The sequence below is a fragment of the Megalops cyprinoides genome, chromosome 1, assembly GCF_013368585.1.
Source record: "Megalops cyprinoides isolate fMegCyp1 chromosome 1, fMegCyp1.pri, whole genome shotgun sequence".
In the NCBI taxonomy this organism is placed as follows: Eukaryota; Metazoa; Chordata; class Actinopteri; order Elopiformes; family Megalopidae; genus Megalops; species Megalops cyprinoides.
Window position 1 is genome coordinate 30924876 of NC_050583.1, and position 22488 is coordinate 30947363.

Genomic DNA, 22488 nt, shown 5'->3' on the forward strand with positions numbered 1-22488 from the left:
CCCTTATAGATGCCCCGCCTCATCATACCTTTCAGTCTGACTGAGAGGTGTCCTCCCATTACTCTTGTGTGCATGGAAATGAATGGGGAAGAGTTCCAAACCCACTTACTCCACATAGGGGTTGAGTTATGGGCTCTGACTTAATGGAAACATTACCCAGCAATGACCCCAGATAAATTGGGTTGAATGGACCCGTCTGAAAACTTGATGAAATACCTACCGTTGTTCATTAAAGGGGGGGGGGGGGGGGGGGGAGCTTAATGGAAATGGGGGTAAAACTGATTTATTTGAGTTAATATTTCAGATGTATTTATGACTGATTGACATGCCTGCTTCATTAATTGATGTTTGCCCGTCCTTTTTTGCTTTTCCAACCAGGGTTTCTCCTCCTTTTGAGTCAGGTGGTACCTTGACAAATATAAATCAGACGGCTAAGTTTTACTCTAATTTGACTCTTTTTCAGGCTTATGTAAGGATTAATAAATCCACTTGTTGATCAGAATTCGCTGAAAATGGCATAATGCTACATCAAAGGAACTGGGCTACTGGGTTACAGTCAAACTTATACCAAGACAAAGGAGAAACAATCTTGACGATCTTTAAAAACAATCTTTAAATTCATATAACATATGTATTATTTCCATTTTATCAGATTGGCAAATGATTACTTGTTTGGGTAATGTTTTGGACAGGTACATATAACAGTGTTTATTCACAAATACAGGTTAGTTAAAATAGTTTTCTTTGTCACATTTATGGATTTACACTTGCTTTTCACAATATGTGTTCTTATACACATATATTGTGCATTATAGTATTGTTGATGCTCATTATTTGACAGCCAGTATTGTGTGAGAAGGCTTGCCTGGTCGACAGTCTGATCCATCATCCAGCTGTCGGTAACTTTCAACACCAGTCACTATGCAGCATTTAATATGTATAAATCTTCTGATCCTTGTGAATGCATTATTAATGCACATATTCCGTTTGTTCCTTCCTGTCTTGGAGGCCAGACACTTGGAAGCATGTGGATTGCTTGGCAAAACAATGTTAATACCTTACCACTGCAGGACCTCAACAGTTGCTTTTTAAAATCCCTCACATCTTCAGTTGATTTTTTCTGAACAAAAGTAGTATACAACATGTTTTGGTGAGAAATGAGTGTTGTTTATTGTATGTCTTCTGGAGCCTTTCAGTGTTGTTGAATGAATTGCTTCATATATTGAGTTTTATTTAAGGAATTGCCTCCTAAAGCTGTCTTGCCTGGGCACTTAAAACCCTGTTCAGCTTGATTAACCTTTATTTATGTGTCACTTTTTAACAGAGGACATTGTCACAAAGTAGCTTTACAGAGATGGTGGGCCTGATCCCTTAAGAGCAAGCTTAAACTGACAGTGGCAAGAAAAAAGTCACTGCCTCACTAAGGAAGAAACTTTGAGCAGTTTCTGGCTAAAAGGGGGAGCCCATTCAACTCTGGCCAGCAGTTAGGATTAAAGAATTAGGGGAGTATATTGGCAAAATCCAGTAGGTAGGGCAGAAAAGTCAGAGGAGTAGGAGAACAGTCAGGACAGCTCAGCATATGTATTTGTTGGCTTTTAATGAACTAAATAAGTAATTCCGCAGCACAGTTGACCTGCCTTTTTTCTTTATACTTGTTGAACATGTGGTTCTTTGATTACTTGGGTTACTGTGCGATTCCCGAAGTGTACTTGTGCTGATGAATATATTGTAGCACTAAATGAATGCTGTTTACAGAACCTGTTGTGTTCAGTGTTTTTCTTTTTCTGTAGCACCTATTTGGCTTGTGTGCTCATACTATTCATTATAGACAATCAGATAATTGACTGAACATTTGCCTTTCCTTTGGAGCTACTAGAAAACATTTGTCATCTCATCATTATTGGAAAGTGACCCCATCCAGCATCAGTGAATCTGACTAAAGATAACTTACCAAATTTCTTTCATACAGTTCTGATGAAGAACCACAAGCACACAGTCAGTTTAAACAAAGAAGTTTGCCCCTTTTTGTAGCATTTACTGAGGGTAAATTAAATGGGTTTGTGTATAAATACATATTTTGCCTTAAATTCTCTTAATGGATGGATTACCTGCTTCCTTCAGAGTTGAATGAATGAGCTAATCTTGTGCTCTTGTGCTAAATGTCTGGAGGCTGGAGATTAGGAAGCTCTCTCCCTGTGGTTAAGTCAGCATTGGGTTTGAATGGGTCCTAATGCAGAGTGACATGCTCTGTTCTCTGACTTGACTGACACATAATGGATTATACTGAGGAGGGGGAAATGAGGAAAATTATTACCTGAAAATTGTGTTTGTTGAGCATGAAGTGCATTTTGAAAATCTCATTTTAAAATTGTATCATGCTGAACTTTCCACTGGGGTTCCTCTGTTTGGGCTTGTGTAACTTTCAGAAGTTTGCACTACCCTTGGTGTTGAACTCATGTTGAAATTCTTTATTTTGCATTTCTGTTACACGTTCAGATACCATGACAGTTCCATGTTCAGTGATGTACTGGAAATTTTGTAGTTGAAATGCACGTGCTGTGATTTAGCGGTGAAGCCTGTTCGCATAACTGCTGCTGCTGTTTTTTTTTCCTCAGCAGTTAGCCTTTCTGTGACATTCACTTGAATAAGGACATTACAGGGAAGTGAGACTTCATAGTTGATGTGAGAGCACCCTGTTGAGACAGATTTCACTGAATGCACTGTACTTCTTTATTTAGCCTATATACATACATGCATTTGGCATGTATTTTAAAATTGACTGGGGTAATAAGGAGTTTTATGAGTTCAAGCTTTTTAACTGTATCTGCAGGAACATCAGCAAACTGAGTTTTTTCTTTGCATGGTGGTTTTTATAAGCTGAGAAACAGCTGTGTTAATTGAAATATGATGGTAACACTAAGGGAATCCCAAATTAGACCCTCTTTCTAGTAAACAAAACGGAACCATGAAACTACAAACATTGAAAAACTGACATTGGAAAAAGAACACAATTAACATGCTACCCTGGATTTGTGCTGTAAAATTATAAGCATACTTGATTGATGGCTTGGCAGTTGTGGTGACCCATTTTGCGCATATACAGTAATTGCAGAACTTTGTACTTATGTGATTATATGCTGTAATGTTTGGCTTTTTGTAGATTTAAAAAGGCATCATTGAAAAAAATGTTCTGTGAATTCGTATCCTGAAATAGTGAACATGAAGTCAAATATCTAAAATTTAGTGATGTGCCCTGTTACATTTTTCACATGACTCGGCCCGTTGTGTTTTACATTTTAAAAGTTGCACTCATCTGGCAGAGAAACACTGTATATGTGATAGAATAAGTGCATTAATGTACAACTCAAAAGCTGTAGGAGTAGATGCAGTTTGATCGACAGCAGAATTATACAATTAAGGTTTTTTATAAAACCTGTAATTTGCATGTTTCACTTATGGAGTAATTTTCATAGATGATATGTATGAGGGACTGACTCTTAGATGCCCTTGCCTGGAAAGATCTGGAAACAAATCAGTCATTTTGAATTCACATGCTATTTAACTTTCAAATACATATACTGTAATGATTAGTTGATCAGTTTGTATGATCAAGAATTTTTTGTGATTAATGGCGTAGTTGACGACTAATTCTTCGAACAACATTGATGATATAATGTTTTGTCATGCACATTCTAAAAAGAAACAAAAATGAAGCCAGGACTTTGGGACACGTTTTCTGCATGTGAAGAACTTTTTTCTTATTGTTGTCTGTTTTCTTCTGTGAGCAAAACTGACTTTTTCATATCTATTCAATACAACCGAATAGCTGTCTGGGGCTTTGCTTTGTCACATCAAAAGCCTCGACAACATGAAAACAAATGGACTTTAGTGTCCATTTAATGTCTTAATGTAATCAACATTGCAGTTTACACTCCACAAGAATATAATTGCATTTGACTATTTTTAATGATTGTCTTTAGATATTGTATTATCTAAAATAAAAATAGTTATACAATTTGTTGTTCTTTAATGCCTCTGAGCAGATAGTTCTTAGGATAAACAAATATCCAAGAATGCATACCAGTATAACTAGCAACAAAAAGATGGGATACATTTACGGTTATTCAAATCACAGGCAGAAATGTATATGTGATATAGGGGTGGGCGGTATAAACGGTATAGAAAGTAAACCGGTATGAATTTGCCCTACGGTATGGATGTTGACTATACCGTGCTAACCAGTAGAGCCCTCACAGATCTAGGTGTAACTTCATCGAAAAGACACAATACTAAGCTTTAACTACATACACAAATCTTTGCTGACCTGACAGAGATTAATCTTTTCTGAAGCATTAAAATATTGTTGTCCGGGACACCGTGAGCCCGGTGGCTGTGTAGCCTTCGGGACACCGTGAGTTTGCGCTACTGTCAGACGCGCACCCATTCTCTCTCTCGCGTGCGCGCACATGGACGCGCACACACACACATGCACACAAAGCAGTAGCCGAACCTCACAAAATGTAGCCTACATACAACGATGTGACAAAACCCCTATGTCCCACTATAATGGCCATCCATTAAAAGTCTATCTGCATGTTATTTTCTTTTTAATAATAACGTGCTATTCTCTTTCCATTACTCTGGGGTTATGCTATGCATTGTGTGTGGTATCAGTTGATTATATTGTATAATGAAGACAGATAGGACGTCCTCACTGGCCAGGTGCTAGGGATGAGGGGAAATTAGCGTGCGCATGCAGGTGAACACGGTGTTCAGGCTCACGATTCTTAGCTGCTGGAATAAACTTTCCTTGTGGACTCTTCTTGGTTGGAAGATGTGGGTGGTTGCAAAAGGATTGCTTTTTTCTTGTTTGTTGGAGTGGTGAGATTGCAGGTTGCTCCTTTTTTAACCGCAGCTACTCACTTCTTCTTCGTCACAAACTTTGACTTTGATTGCAATTTTGATTAACTGTATTCGTATTTGAACTATTTCTGTTGCTTGCTGGACATTTAAGACTCTCTCATTATGGGGGTTTTGGGGTATTTTTTCACATTTATAAAGGTATATTTTGGTGTTAATCTAATGTCGTCTTGAGATTAGCCTACTTCAATACACAGTGGGGCTATATTATCGTCTCCAATTGTTTAGATAGATATATAGATATAACCCATTATCAACACCCAAGTAGATTGTACAAATCAGCTACCTATCACCTGGTAGCCTGAAGTCCTGTAACACCCCCCCCCCTTTTTTTTCCCCCCTTTGGATCTACACTGATCTCATACATGACCTCTCTGGAATCCAACTGATGGAAATCCGTTGTAGTGACAGAGAACTTTAATCCCTAAGTCAGTTTTTGTATTGACTTTGTGCAGCTTGATTTTATTGATTTTCATGAAAAAGTGTTTTTGAGAGATGGAAGTTACTTGAGAGAGGTTTTGTATTTTTTTTCTATTTATTATTGCAGTTTTGCACAATAAGTGTTCTTAAAATACATCTGTACTATGTGAAATATGTCTTAGTAATACAGTTAAGAGTAAAGTAATAACTGCCATGCAGTTGCCATACCAGTGCTTTACCCCTTCAGAAGCATTTATATTGAAATTTTAAGAAAAACAAATATACCGTGAAATATACTGTTACCGTCCATGCTTCAAATTATACCGTGATATAAATTTTAGGCCACACCACCCAGCCCTAATGTGATATATGTATTTTTTGTAACTCGTGGCTCTGTAATTATCTGACTGTAGTGTTTCAACAAAGAGACTTAATGTATGTGCAGTTTTCATAAAACTTTAATGAAATAATGAAAGAAAGGATTGGAATATTTGTACCTGTTTAGGCATAATGTTGCTGGGCTGCAATAGTAGGGTATGCAAAAATGGCTAAGGCGCACATTAAGGAACATGGCAGGAGATGCTCTCCTGAGTGGTGTGTGAGAGCACAAATGATGTACAGGGATTTCTGTAATTGGAAAGATGTCTTCCTGGAATTTATGTCCAGCATAGCTAATGGGGAAATAAAAGAAAAGAAAAAAGCAGATGAAGTCCATGTTCATTTTTGGCCTTGTTTCCATTTTGTCTTGTCCGCTGCATAATGACTTGTGGATTAGGAGCTTACAGGTAATCTGTTTAGGGAAGTGTGCTCGACAAGGTGCAAATGCATTTCTGAAAATGTAATTTAACTGGTTTGCATGGAGGTCCTAATGCCTTTCATATGAGAAGGTAAGGTATAGCTGTAATTTCTAAATGGCCCTGTGTGTTGAGTGATGTGCTGAAGGGGAGGTGGTACTGTACAGGTGGTGCTGCACAGGTGGTACTGCGCTACTGTACACCTCATGAATTACACTTAACAATGCCCTTATGTTTCAACATAAATTGAAGGGTAATGGAATTTCTGAAATGTGTACTGCATAACTTCCAGAATTTTTATGTTGTTATTTGGTTTTATACCCCCTTAATTGCCTGACAGAGCAGCTATGTTAATGGTCTCAAAGCTCATGTGGAATTGCTGTAGCTGACTACTTGTTATAAAGCAAGACCAGTTTTTGTTCTCTGTAACTTCCAAATTCATTTATAATGAATGCCATGCATTTGGGTTTTCTGGCATAATAGGCTGTATGCGGCTCAGACTAAACTCTTACTCACCTTATGTCTTTATGTGGTGGAAATGCCCAGCTTTCTCTAAATGGTTGCTGATAGATGGAATGCAAGTCTCTCTCTTTCTCCCTTTCTCTGTCCTGTTCATGTTCTGTTCAGACTGTAAGCAGCCACATTCCAGGTTTCTCACATTTTTTTCTGAATTGGTGAAAACGGTCCAGATTATGTGAATTTGCTGAAGTTGTAGCCCCCTACATCTCTGATTTCTAATCATTCACAGACACTTTCTCACCTGCTGTACTTCATTTCAGAATATGCAGCGTGTCAGGCTTTGGGGGAATATTAGTCACTACTGGAACTCACCACATCTCACTTTCTTACACATCAATGCATCAGGGTTTCCACTCATGGTGGAACCATGGCGCTGTGGCTTTCTTTGACATACACAAACAACACAGGTGTTGCTTTAAGATTTTGAGCCTTTTTTTTTTTTTTGAATATGAACAATTCTCCCTTAATTGGTTGAACAGGAATGGTATACAGGATGCCAGGAATGGGATGCATGTGCACAGAAAGATAAGACTGATCTAATTGCTGAATCTCAATTTCAGCCTATGGCAAGTTTATGAACCTTACAGGTATTAAATGTTATTTATTTAAATCTGAAGGACATTCTGCTTCTCATTGAGGTGTGTGTGTTTTCCCCTCATTTAAAAAAAAAGAGCCCCAATCTCTTCAGCATCCTGTAAGTCCTCTCTGAGCAGAGAAGGTGGTGGCCAGATGAGCATTCAAACTAGTGGATTTCACATCTTCCTCATTTTATTTACATGTGTCAAGGGACAGGTGTGTAATTCGTTTCCGGAGGCTATTAGGCCGGGCCGGTGGCTCACAGACAGATGAATGAAAAGTTGTGACGGTGATTGAATGGAGAGCCCGAGACAGATGGCGCTGGAGCTAATTCTAAGAGACCTCTCACTTTATTAAACTCAGCACCTGTCAGGCTTGGGAAATGATTTGTAACCTGCAAGAGAAAAAAGAAACTGTGGAAGCAGGGGAATGGTCTGTTAACTAAAGCCCTGCAAATCACATCTGTGACACCAAAGCTTTCGCGTCCTTTGAAGAAAATATGACATGGGTAGCAAACACTTAAGTCTGAGATCAAGGCTTTTGAGAGTTAAGCGAGCGTCCAGAGACAGAAACGAAACCAGCCTGGTTTCTAAGTTGTCATGGAATCTGTGTTCGTCATTCTGTATTTCAGGTCATTCTTTTATAGACATATCAATGAATGTCAATTTTTATGTTTCCCCTCACCCTTTATGCAACCCTACTTTGGAATCACCAGTTGTTTATTAGGTTTGACTCACAGTGGCAACCTCTGCCCTCATGCAGGAGCGCTGAGGCGAGACCAATGCAATCCTCTAATAAACTCGCACACAGCTATGGGCTATTTTTCATACAGCAAGTCATGCAGTGCACTACAGCGGAGTGGGTGCTCATTGGAGGAGAGATACCACTCTGCTGACATTCTTCTAGCAACTCCCAGGCACCTGACGAATCGCAGGGTGTCTGAGAGGAGTGAAACGGGTGGACTGAGGATGACCTACCCACCTCCACTGAGCTTAATGCCAGGTTTTATACTCCTTTTCAGCAAACAAAAATGTATTTGAAGGGAGGTGGAGCAAAAATTTTGTCCTACAGTTTCTGAATAATATTTAGGTAGGACTTGTAGACATTGGGTACAAAGCAGTAGCTGCCTGAAGTATTTGACAGCCAAGTTGCAGTTGTCTGGCAAGTCTGTATTAATAGAGAGGGATTCAGAACAATTTGACAATCAGGTATTCACTGAAAAAAATGAAAGCAAATAATGTCTGCTTCACAATTGGAATAAGTTAATTAAACTTCCTCCTCTTTCATGTCATAAAAGGATGTAGTTGCTGTAGTGCTTATCTATAATTTTCCATTGTTGCAATATTGTGGTTCTTATCGCAGGGTGTTCAAAGCAAAAATAAATAAATAAGGTTATTTCTTCTGAGCTGTTTAAACTGAAGTGAAACAAAGATTTTTGTTGGAGTACAAGTGTGAAAAGCACTGGAGAATAGCTACATGAATGAGTGAGCTGGGTCGTTTGCTGTAAATCAAACACTATTTGTGGCATTTTGTTCTTTCATTTTGTCATTAATTGTGCTTTCCAATGATTCAGAATTATCAGAAGTCACTGTTCTAAGACTGTTCTATTATTAGAGACTCAGTAGATTTCATAATACAACTCTTGATTTGTTCCTCACTTTGTTAACCATTAGTTTACATAGTTTACAGACTTACTGAAGGCCTGTGTAGTTAGGTGTTAGTAGGGTGACTGAGGTCCATTGTATAGATTGTGTGTGTTTTTATTTTTTTTTTACTTTTGATAATTGACTTTGGTAAAGAAACTTAGTCATTTGGTAGTCTTGAAGTTTTAACAACACAGAAGAGTGCTCAGTTGTCTGACCTTTATTCTCCCCGTGATGCATGTTCGTTAAATGGCTCAATGGGGAGAGACGCTGCCGTTCTGGCAATTGCTCTTTGTGGCTTCTGTCTGACATTTGTTTCAACATACTTATTGTGAGTTACATGAAAGAACAGTTTATTTCAGCACGTTCAAGGATTCTGAAGATTCTCACGTGCTTGGAAAATAATCATATTCTCCTATTTTCTTTCTTCTGTGTCTCCATGTCTGGTTTTGCAGGTCTGTTTTTCCCTGTGTCTGTATCCAGCCAGTTTCTGTAGGCTTTAATGTTTTTAGTTTTTTGCCAAATCTCCTACCACTACAGTCTGATACACAATTTGGCAGTATTGTCCTACCTCTCCCTGTAATCCATCCCAAAGGCATTGCTGTTCATTGTCCACCTGTTTCTCTCCCACAGGACACCAGAGGACTTGTCAAGAGAGATCATTCAGATTCAGCAGCGAGAGATCAGCCTGAAGCAGCAGAACTACTCTGTGACGAGCAGGTAGGCGGCTGTCGGCTTTTCGTGTTACTTGGTTATCTTAGAGAGACTGTGCTCATTGGCAGGAAGAGGCAATGTAGCATAGTGGTAAGGAGCAGGACTCGTAACCAAAAGGTTGAGGGTTCGATTCCGCACTGGGGAACCCTTGTTCCTGTTGGCTGTTGTACCCTTGGGCAAGGGTACTTAAGGGTACTTAGGTACTCAACCAAGAATTGCCTCAATAAATACCCAGCTGTATAAATGGATAACATGTAAAAAAACCTGTAATGTAATTCACTCTGGATAAGAGCATTTGCTAAATCCCAATAATGTAATGTATTCTCTCAAGCATTTACAGGCACCTTATCCTACGAAAGCTGACAAACGTGGAAACCTTTGAAACCTTTACTGTGAAGATTGTAACAATTTAATATTAATACAACTGTTATATATGCATAGGAAACAGTTTCCTACCCACTTTATTGCAGTGATTCCCAGGGTGATGTTAAGGCAGCATGTCTTAACCACCTTAAGGAAAATATACATGATTTTTAATGAACTTGGTACATATAGTTCAACAATGCTGCATGTACAAAATTATGTTCAAAGCACGAAAAAACTTCACACAAGGAAACAGGAGTGGCTGGTTGTAAAGCTTGGCGGGTGGTGGGTGAGCAGCCAGAGTTGGTGGTCAGCAAAACTAAAACTTAATTGGGCTTCCTGGGCAAAAGTGGTGGTGTGGGCTGGGGAGTCAGGGGCTAGTGAGTCTCGGGCTATTGCCAGGTGTGGCCATGGGCATGGTGTGGGGCACTATGGCCCTGCGAGATGGTGCGGGGAGCTGGGCGTCACAGTCTGGCTGAGAAAGGAGCTTGATACTGTGAGGCGTCAGGCTGCAAAACATTAGTGTGCTGCTGTACAAATGCCATTAATTCTAGTGGGGGAGTAAAGTCAACATTTCATTCATTTTAATAAAATCTGCAGCACCTACAATTATGCGGGTAGGAAAAGGCACTGGTACTATTCAAGGTACAAATCATTTGAAATTTTCTGAGTAAACTGTTCAGTAAACTGTTTGGTATTTGAGAGCAAAGTTAGCAATGATGAAAATGATAAGTTTGTGTTGATTTGTTTATGAAAACGACTTCTCGGATGTTTTCAACCGTGGTTGCCATTTGTTGCTCGTCATGGTCAGAGTTTGTGTATGCAATCATCACGCTATTTAAGTGTAGTGAATATATGAATCACGCTTTTTTTAAAACATTTTTTTAAATGTTATATACAAATGAATAATATTCATCCCCACCCCCCATTCCAAGTATGTGAGAAGTGTAAAAAAGTAATGCATCATGGAAATACTGCATTATGAATATCTTGTGATGTTGGCCCACCTTAAGGACACTCACGCACACATGCACACTGACATGCACATGTTCCACGCACACATGCACACACACTATAGATTTTAATAGGAGAGTTGTCTTGGGGTTTCTTATGTGTTCCTGTGTAGTCCTAAATACCATTTTAAAATACTGTTAATTATGTCACAGATCAAAATAGCAGCACAACAAAGTAAGGCACACTGCTCACCTTTAACTGTGTTCTTCCTGCTTTACAGTTTCTCTCTAAAACAACTCTGAGAGCTGTATGAGTCTTTCTGCCTCCTCCTAGTTTGGCAATTATGAGGAAACGAACCAAAGGATCATTAGCGTTTACTAACTGTTGACGTCAGAATTAGTATCAAAGGGCCTTGGAAAAAATAAAGCTCACATAATGTGCCTGCATGACTGCGGTCTACAAAACAGTTATTGATCTTTTCAAATCAGCCCAGCAAAGCTGTTAACAGAGCTGCAGGAATCTTAAATTTGTTTCTCAGCCAAGACCTTGTGTGATCCCCAGCTTGTTTTCATCGGCAGTTTGTGCAGTTTTTCTTATTTTGAAGTGTAGTTCTCTTCATATAGCAGTAGCATACGCATGTTTTTTGGTGCTGTTTGTCACATCTGAGGAATGTCTAATCTTAAGCCATGCAAACAAACTCACTGATACTGCAGACTGTAGGGTTAAATGTGTACTGGGGCTTCAGTGCCTCCCTGCATACATATCACTGAGTTTACCCCTAGTATTCCAACAGTTAAAATGAACAGTCTGACAATGCGTGTAGAATGTACATTTGAATTTTAGTTCAGTGTTCCATGTCAGAACATTCAGAGAACATTTCTGATGATACATTGTTAACAGTGTTAAAAGTCTCCTGTGTCACCTTGCATCTGATCTACATTCATTAGCTTGATCAAAATGTTAACTCCTTATGCTGTCGTGGTGAAGATAGCATGAAGTCCCTTTGTATTATATCTCACTACTCTGCACATGGGCTTTCACAGTCTTTCACAGTTAGTGGTATATGTGGATGTTCTGGTTATAAAGCGGTATTTGATAAAGCCACACTCAGTGTTCAGCAGCTGAATTGAAAAGGGTATGTGTAGATTGCTGCCTCTGGCTTGAGTGAAAGCTGAAAATGGCTGGGGGAGGATACTGTTAGCTCACAACATTGATGGTCACATGCTGGCCACTGGGCCCTTTTTACAGGTGAGATATTTTTTCAGTTTATTAGTAAGTTATGGTTCATAGCAAAACTATTTGTACAACATATTTCTAAAACAAACACATTGGACTGAATTGGTCACTAGATTTAATGTCTGTGGGGGTAGTCTCTTGTTTTTTCTTGCAGTGGACTGCTTTCAACATTTTAGAGAGTGTCAAAGGAAATCGGGAACAAAAAAAAGTGGAGACAGGTTTTAGTATTTAGCGTCATTCTGTGAGTATTCCCTTAGGGGCCTACTTTGTATGGGCTTTGTATTTGTATGTATTATACATGCTTTTAAATGTGACTTTGCTGAACAAAGCCGAAGAAAATTTGAAAACAAAACCTTGAAGGGTCCCTCTTGTACCTTTGAGATGTGTTTTATACTGGAAGATTGAATTCCAAATGAAATAAATATAGATGGATCCCTGCCGTTTGTTTTGAGAGATGCTGCCGCCTGCCATGCCCTTCATGAACTTGCTGTGTTGATCACCAGGGGAACGTTAATATTTAGTCAAGCTGTGTTTTAAATGTCTTAACAATTTCTGCAGTCACTTTAGATTTACTAGTTTATGCATTTTGTTCTCAAGATGGTAAATCAGAAAAGGATTTGTTTTTGTGTGTCACACAGAGTCTGAAGGAACTTTTGTAGCCAGATTGGATGGGTTTAATTCATTCTCTGAAATCGATCACAGCATATCAGTGTTCTTTCCTTAGTTTTGAATTGTGTATCAGGGGAAGTTTGCCTTTGTTTTTACTCAGGATTTTATCAATGTGTTACTGAAACACCCCAGAGTTCTGCACCAGTGACATGGACAATAATAAAAAAATGTTCTGTGGAAGGATTAACTTTATGGGGAAAAAATGACTCTGCATTACAGTCACACTTTGCCCAAATTTTTGGCTTCTGTTGCACGTGGAGCCCTAGCTGGGGAGTCTTTTTGGGGTGTTCGGGGCCATTAATCTTGCAGTTTCAGAATTTTGCAGTTGCTGCAGTGCTGGCAGTGGAAATTGGCATGCGGATGTAGCCAGTTCCACAGGGGGTCTTGTAATCAGCGATGACGCAGATGTTGCACCAGCCATGGCCTCCAATGTTTTTTTTTTTTTTCCCCTTTAGTTAGAGTAGGTTTTATGGCATTTATGGTGTGTAGGGCTTTGCGGAGTCACTTCTTTCATCACTCTGAGGTTCATTCAGTGTTCTCACCATGGGCGAAAAAACCAAGACTTTGGCAAAGCACATGACTCTTGGAGCAAGACACGAAATGGCACAATACCAAACATAAGGAAACAACTGATCTTGCTAATGCACAGGTGCATTGGATTAACTACACTGCCTATTTTTAAACGCTTTCAAAGTTTTTCAATTATAATAAAGTCTTTTTGAAGGACAAACCGTAGGTTGGTTTACTAATCGGTATTTCTAAGCTAATTCATATTCATTTCATCAAGAAAAGATGGATAGTTACAAGCATGCTCATACATCTCCGTTGATAAGATGTTTGAATTCTTTTTTTCTTCCCCCTATGTGTGTTTTTTCCCCCCATAGGAACCCTGAGGATATGAAAGATGTATTTTTGAATAGCTGAAACAAAACAAACAAGTGCCTGTGCTGTGCCAATAAGAGAAGTGCTGCTGTGATTTCAATCACGATCAGATGTTAAAATATTCAGCGTGCTGCATTCAATCTTCTGAGACAACTTTAGAGGCGAAGAACTTAGAGAGACATGCTCATTAGTTTTCAGCTTCAAAGAGCAATCATCCAAATGTAGGAAATAAGTCATAAATATGACTTCTCCCACCTACTAAATGGAATATGTTGAACGTTCTGCGGCTTTATGTCCCTTTTCCACACCTCGTATATTTTACTGACTCCAAATTATTATAGCTGAACCTGACACTCTAATTAGAATGGTTTGATCATTGCCTGTGTGGAGGGGTAGGCTGTAAGGAGGTAATAGCTTGACTTGTACAATTGCAAGCAGCCTGTCGAACCTGTTGGAGTGCAACAAATTAACAAAGCAACCCTACGAAGTTTGTTTCTCCAAAAAAAAAAAAAAGGATCCGCTGGAAATAGTTGCTTACATTTTTGCTAATCATTGAAGATGTGCTTGTTTAAATGAATTTATTTTTTACAGGCAAGTTACAGCTTCTGTTAATTTTGTGCGTTTCCCATGTTTTTGGATGCTAGTATCAGAGCATAGTCTCAAAACACTGTTGCACTTGTTATGTTTATCCTCCATTTTTAGATATACTGTAAAAAAAAAAATTTTGAGGACGACGTTTGTGTTTTGGAAGCTGACAGACGCATCTCCTCAGTGTAATATTTCATTTAGTGGTGGTGTGAAGCTGTCTCCACTTATCTTTTAGTCACATACTTTTTTCTGTCCTGGTGTTTATTTCCTTTAGCTTTCTCGGGTAAATTGCTTTTTCATGCTTCAACTCTTTTTAAATTGGCTTCTAAAAACCAGCCTTAAACCTCATTAATCCATTTTAATGTCTATAATGCTGATACTCTGGTCTAGCTCATGGCACAAGTGTAATATTTGAAGGAAACCTTAAAGTATGATTTGCCTTTTCCCTCATTGATTTCTCTGTTGTGCAGAAAGATGTAAGTTGGCCCTGATTAACTATAAGCATTTTATTTTGCTCTTCTATCCATTGAACTTTAAAATTCAATTTTAGGATCCATTTGGTCTTGTTCAAATGAATGAAGTGCTGGAGTTTTACAAATTTGGAGCATATTTGATCTCCATCCCTCACAACCTTCTTTAACTTTTATCAGTGTCAATTATTGCCATTGCTAACCAATGAAGCTGTATTGAATTGTGAACACTGATATTGTTATGTTGTGTTTATATCTCTATATAGTGCAAGTAAAGATGTTTTGTGAAGTTATGCATGGTTGTTTTTAAACTTGAAAATGTGCATGAGAAGATAGTTTTGTCTCTCATGGACTACACCCACAAACCCCCAATTCCTCATAGACTCAATCTGTTGCCAAGCACAGATTCATTAAACATGGACTAAAGCAGCAGGGAGTCCTGGACTTTATCCTGTGTCGTAATGTCATGATCTGACTTGTCTCCGGCATTGACTAAAGGGACTTATTTAGAATCAAAATCTAGAGCAGTTTGTTTACCACACTTTTTATAGTGTAGATGAGGTACAAAACTTTTCCTCAAATTCCACAGCTGAAACGTATTCAGAAAAGATTGTCTCCTCAGGGATAATGATCAACTGGTGTTTAATAAAAGAATATTCCCAAAGGGTGTTTATTTTGAGAGGGGAAAAATTGCTACAGGAGCTAACAAAATGAGCTCTTCCTTTGGCTTTGATGTTAGTGTGTTTGATTTAATCTGTAAAGTCTGTATAGATATTAGATCATATTTTGCACTTAACTTTGGAAAGCATAGTTTTCTTTTATTTGCTCATTAAGAAGGATGTCAAACAGCTGCTGTATTAATTAATTCCTTGGTTTTTTGTTATCATGCTAGTATTATTTAAAGATATTGAGAGTCATCCCCCACCCAGAGTGTGCATTAGCAATTTCATTAGAAATATTTTGAAGTAAAATCTGTTGTTTTGTAAGATAAGACTCTTGTTCACAGCAATGTTTGATCACAAATACATTTCTGTGTTTGCAACATCACACGTCCTTACTTTCTGTCAGTACGTGAGAGATACATTTTTGAAGTGACAGCTCTGTATGTGAGAAAAGAGGACAGGTTGACAGGTTTCCGTACCACAGTTAAAATTTTACACCTTACCCAGGTCTTTAATTTCGGATCTTTCAGATGTGAGTGATGATCATTTCATTCGACCGCTTATTCTATTTGCCAGAATTGACAGGTGACTTATTTGATTTGGGTTGTGCTGGGTCCATATAAAAAAATAAGGTATTTGGAATTTTTGACAGATTTTGAGAAGTCCAAGTTGACAAGACAAATGGTCCTTGCCTTTCATCCTCTGTTAGGCAGAGCGACATAACATTTTTATCAATCCAGCAGGGCTGGCATAGATGGCTCATTTGTCTAGTTGGATTAAGACTGACTATTAAATTGCGCGAGCTCCATTGTTATGAATGATCCTGAAGCCTGTGTTCCAAAGCCAGAGATGATATAAAACTTGAAAGGAAGACTCTCTCTGTATAGTGTTGTGAAAAGACAGGTGACACTGACAGCAGAACAATGTTAAAGACAGCTTCTTGTTGGAAATCTTTCCTCAAGTATGAAGAAAAAAATCAAGAACTAAGGAAAGGGAAAGGTAAAGCCATTAAGCACGGACAAGCAGAAAATGAGCAGCACAGCTGTGATTTGTTTCACCGTGAATGACAGAAGCAGTGTGATTGCACACAAATTATTTGGGTGCTTGTGCTTGAATGAAGTATGCCTTAATAAAACCGATGCATCATGCACAATTTCTGTGAGCAGATGTTAAAAACCTTGTCAGACAGAGGTGCCTGTTTCACTGGGGTCTCGAAATCCACTTTTTTAATGGCCTCACCTCCAGGTGATGTGGATGAGGGATGTTCCCAGTGATTTAAAAGATTGAGAACACAGTGTCCAAGAAGATTTAGCTTACTTGTTGGCTGCCATTTCTGTATGAAATCTTAAATCTGAACGCTCACTTCCAGTACATTTGAGCATTTCCACATTATTTACATTCAGTTTATAATGACAAGGTGAAATCAGTTTATTTCTTACCCTCACAACATTCTTCCGTAACAGTGCTTAATGAAATACAGCGTGTGGGGCATTGAGATGTTTGCACTTTCAGTTAGTGGATAAATTCATTATCCAATGCCAGTGTCTGTGACCTTTTGTGCAGTTCAGCCCCTTTTGTTCCTCTCAGATTTATAATGCCTCACTGAAAAAAAATGTAAAGAACTTAAAGAAAACCGTATCCATCACCTCTTGTTTTCTCAAAGTCATATAGCCCTCATTCTTTATGGAAGCTCCCAACATTTATAATATACATTTTACCTTTCTCTAATAAGCTTTTAAATTTGATTGAGTTCATTGCATTATGAAATTGATTGTTGACTGGAATGGACTGGTGCTGCACATTCTCCAAGGGTTTTCTTGTAGACATGTTTTCAGCTGCTACCCTCAAGCCTTATGTGTTTGCATTCTAAACCAGGCAAAGGCCTACCATTGCTAATTGTAGTTAACCTTTACTACCAAACTATACATCAATGCTAGTTGAACAGTAAGCTCTCCCTTCCATGAGAGCCTCTGTACCTGAGCAGGAGTGGAGGGCAAGGTGTATGTAATCTTCCAATAGCTATGCAAGCCAACGTGACTATTTTTTTTTTTTTTTTTACTCCAGAAGTTCCACAGCACATTAGGAGGCATAAGATAGGCACACCTGTTTGATGCTGTCCAAGTAACTCACAGGTGCCTGAGAGAATTGTAATGTGCCACTGGTGACACAAGGGACGCCTGCCAAACCCACCCCTATCCTTGGTGGAACGAAGCCAGTTTGTTCCACCGCTGTGGGCTCCTAGTCATCACTGACAGATGATGCATGGCATGCTCAGCCTGTGTTAGGAGCAAGTGCTTTGACTGTCTGAGCCACCTGGAAGCCCTGGTGATGGGTGTTTTGAGTCTGCTTAACTGAAGCAGTCAGGTATGGGTCATGTGTCGGTAGGAGGAAACAAGCTGAGGAAAGGGTGGTGAAAAATAAGAACTGGGCTCCCATACATCCTTCACAACAGTATTTACGTTTTCTATGCAATGTTTGCTTTTGGATGTTACCTAGATTGGGGATCACAGGAAAAAAGAGAATTACTGTTGTTGCTGTGACCAGTAAACACAGCGAACACAGTATTCGTCATTGGTCTGTAAATCAGATACAGAAATTTTGAAAATGAATCGTACCTTGTTTGTGTCACTTTTCCTCTTATGTATGTTCCATATATAAGTATGCATGTTCGGTATTTGTATCTATTTATAGTTTTGATAGTTGTCTGAACCCAGGGGGTACAATTACTGTCTGTGTTCTCCAGCCACAGAGCTTTAGCTTTGAGTTATTCATGGTGAGAGGTGTCTATTGGGAGGCTTCCCCAATAAAGCAAGTTCTTTGGCTCCAGTAATTGGCATTTTTGGAAACTTCTTTATGAGCTACCTTTCCCTCTGTTTCCTCTTTCCAGTTTACGTTTCGAGTGGAGTTGATGATCAGAGCAAATTCTAATTGTGGGACAGCAATTAGGTCCCATCTCCTTGATTTGAGCAGAGATGTACAGGGCTCGCCAGTCAAGTACAAGATTGTCAAGGAGCTGAACAGTCATTTTCAAACACAAAACTGATCCTGAGACCTTCGGCTGACAAGCTTATGCGCTCAAGAATTTGGTATCGTACTAATTATAAAATGCGATGCAGGTTTTTTTGACTAGCTGATGCTGGATAATGAATAGTATTTTACAAGCCTTTCATTATTATGGTTACCTAACAGAATTCAAAAGGAAACATTTGCCTTTCAAGCTGACACTTTTTCATGTCTTTTTTTCTTGTTTCATGTGGCGATTCTACATTCTCAGTTAAAGTTGCAGTGTTCAGAAGGAGCCAAATGGCAGTATTGCATGCAGGTCTAAGGCTATAAAGCCAAACAGAAGATGTTAAATGTATGTTTTAATATACTGTTTTTGCACCTAATCAGTTTTGCCGTTATCATTCATACATTTTTAATAAGGGTGGATTGATTCATCACTATAGAGAATATCGAATCCAAGATTGATTTATCACTATTGAGAATATAATTCATAACATGTTCAACATATTGCTCATGTGCGTTTTGTGTATGTTTTGAATATGCTTGTACAGAGATAGGATGTGTTAATGTGCTTGTTTTTGCATGTGAGAAAGTGAGTGTTTTTGATAGTGTTGTTGATCTGCAGTTAATGAACTTAATGAACAGTCCGGAGCTGTTGTGTTTTCTGTTATTATGCCTGTAGAGCTGATGGAAGCCTAATGGTTCATGTCTTCCTGCATGTGGTGCAACATTGCCTCTATGCTTCCCACTACTGCTTCCTCCTCAAAGACAAAGTGGTAAATGGTCCAGTGGGGAACCCTTAGTGCTCATTGCAAATGTTAATGAAAGGTGGGACTTGCTCCAACTGCAGTGACCAAAGTCATTGTGGTGTAAATTGCAGAATCTGTCATTTTAATCCCCATTAGTGTAATGTTTCAGCTGACTCTTTCATACTGTGAATCAAGTATTACTTTTCATGAGAAAACATTTGAATGTATTTAATGTCTCCCGTATGCCAGCTTCCCCCAACCGCTTTGATTGGAATATTCTGTTGGATAATTGTCTTGAAAATGTATTCATTTTATCCATCCTTTTTACTGTTGCAATGTACTGTACTGTCCATCTGTCCATCTGTTGCAATGATCGCACTTCATTTTGGTACTTGCGCAGTGCGGCTCTGTTAACCATAATGTAAATCAGCTATTATAAATTTTCAAACTGCTATATGCTTTTCACATGTAGGTTTTGTTTCATGTTGTGCACCAAGGTCATTCCAATACCCCAGTACCAGTGATCATGCAGTTTCATTAATGGTAATGAGCACAATTCATTTTCTGTGGTGGCTAGGATCATGGCTATTTTCTACATTAGGTAATCATAGAAGTATATTGAAACTGTGTAATGATTTGATTGTGTTAAAATATAATCATTAGCCTAATTAAGCCATGTGTTACTCAGTTAGTAGGTTGCAAACTGTTTCCCAGTATTCCACAATGACTGCAGTGTTTTTTGGCAATGTTTGCATTGACATGTCACACATTATATTCTCCTCAATCTGGAAGGATGGGGAGCTGTTGCATGTTCTTGCAAGTCGGCCAAGCGAGTGAGAACAGTTTGCCAAGCGTGCTGCAAAGTGATTTAGTAAACAAAAAGGGGAGCAGAGAATTGTATAAAAAGTTTGCTGTAGGCAAGCCATTTCTCCTCTCTGCCTCAGTCTCCCTGTTCTTGACACATCTGAGATAACATTTCCAGATGGGTGAGGAGGGCCATCCTTCCCCTCGTCTACCTGCAGCTGATGGATCTCCCTATTGTCTGTAGACGGAGGGCTAGTATGAGAAATGGGGAGTGCCGCCGGCCCCGCGTAACTCTCATTAGAGCTCACAGGAAAACCCAGTCATCTCCCACTTGCTCTGTCCCATTACTTGCTCCCATCTGAGCTGGAGGAACTTAACCTAGATGTATGAGAATGTTAATGCATTTGTCTATTTTAAGGATTTTTTTTCCTTTGCAGGGTTTTTTTTTTTTTTTGCTGCTTCTTTTGAGCATATGAGGAAATGAGAATAATCTACGGTGGCTTTGAGTTTAACTTAGAAAATGGAAAGTTTCAGCCCGGACCCTACTGCTTGTTTGTTGTTTCAGATGTTTGCCAGATAGGAGGGATTAGGGTCTGGTCTCAGTGGAAGTTAGTTGGCACTTTGGAACTTGCAAATTTCATTCAAAAGTTAGTTAAGATTGACATGAGTCCAAATTATTACTAACAGTCATTCATTATGAGGCAATAAATATACATAATATTGGAGGATACTGTTATCTATTGTTGTGAAAGTTCCCCCTTTTTTACTTAAAAAACAACATTGGACCTTAACCGTCTATTTAGATAATTTCTCCTACACTACCATGTATCACAACCATACTGAAAACCATTAAATGGACCCCTGCTTGATTCAGGTTTGTACATGGTAACAGTCCTCATATTACTGATGTTTGGACTTGGTATCTCAACATTTGGATTTATTGGATACACAGTATAAGGATGTTGATATGTAACTGGGTTAGGTGTAATGCATTTAATACTGTAAGAGTTCGCTCACTATTCAAACCTTCTTAAGAGATCAGTATATTCCTTTAGCATGTGATGTAAATTGTAGTGCAGCTACATTGGCTTAAAATTAATTAAAATATAAATCCACCAGTGGATGTCATTAGGCTTACAGATTAAAGAAGTGGTATGTCTTACATTGGTTGCAGATTAAACAGGGATCAGATTCATTTGGAAGGAATTCTGCGAATGTGTGGTTCTAAACTGACGTGTTGCTAAAGGGGGCATTTCTAGTAGTGTGGCTGCAAAAACTTGTAGCTGAAAAATGTGCACTGTATTGTGATAGATTTAGACAATGAGTCAAGGTTGTTGAAGAGGGGAGTGCAGTTTTCTTGATAGAACAGGTAGTTCCTTTGAAATTAATTATACAGACTGTTGGGTTTTATTACTGTAGGCCATGATCTGAATCACATGAGGGTGTGATTCAAAGTCGCTTTTTCAGTTAGTGCTTGGGAGTTATGATCCTGTGCTGAAAGAGACATGATGAGGTTAAAAATGGAGATGTTTTGCTTTGAAAGTTGAAATCAAGCAATGTGAACAGATCAAATAAATCACATTTTGTTTTGTATAGTACTCTTTAATGAAGGAACTTCACAAAGTGCGTTACATAGGAATAGTGGAAATGCAGCCAAGATAATAATGATGAACACAATAGCAGGGGCTCGATATATGCTTATTTTTGGACAACATAATGTTCTCAATAAAATTTAGTCTTGAGTGAATGGAAAAAATTGTCCCGTTGTACCCCTAATGGCAGCTAAAGATAAAGTAAGCCCCCCTGCCTGGTCTTTTGTAGCTCAAAGAAGCTGTAACAGGTGTAAGCAAGTCAAAATCTAAAAACAGGAAAGCAGGCACATGTTCCATAAAACAACATCAAACCGTAGGATTGGAGCGGGTGAGGAGTGTCTAAATGGCCTCCGTAGGAGATGGTGTGAACATTGCCCTGCAGTGATCCAGAGAGATCCTGCCGATGAACAGAAAGAAGAGCACTGTTGGCGCCCATGCACATGTAGCAATGCATTGATATCAGGGGTGTGACGCCTTCACCGTATTACATTTCAGCCTACACCAAGGTGATATGTGGGAAGCTCAGCATCAACTAAACCATGGCAGTTTGGCAATGGATGAACACATTGCAGGTTGTTGGAAGGAGGATAAAGACATGGGTTTTTAGCCTGTGTTTTAACACTGAGGTGCCATTTGATTCCTGCACACGATAAGGCAAGTCATCGCGTAATTTAGAGCCCCTGCAGCCAAAAGTCCTATCATCTCTCTTAGCCTTTAAATTTATGGAGACAAGAGGGTAGGGCTAGCCTGCACCCTCAGAAGGTTCTGATGTTATGTCAGAGCTTGAACTTTTGGCATGAAGCAGTCCTTGCTGGGTGATCACCAGGTTTCATTTGATTTCCGTCAGTGGTTGATTCAGGTAAAACTCCACTTATGGAGTAAAACCACAGTAGCTAGATCTATGCTATTCTAATTCTGGTATAGATG

The 22488-nt window shown here is 38.9% G+C and overlaps 1 protein-coding gene across 1 annotated transcript in view; it reads left to right on the top strand.

Moving 5' to 3' along the window:
* Positions 1 to 22488, top strand: part of mad1l1 (mitotic arrest deficient 1 like 1) — a 206873-nt gene that overhangs the window by 11487 nt on the left and 172898 nt on the right. The window contains exon 10 of the mRNA XM_036535154.1: positions 9506 to 9592. Coding sequence (XP_036391047.1) covers positions 9506 to 9592 — 87 coding nt within the window. The remainder of the gene's footprint in view (positions 1 to 9505; positions 9593 to 22488) is intronic.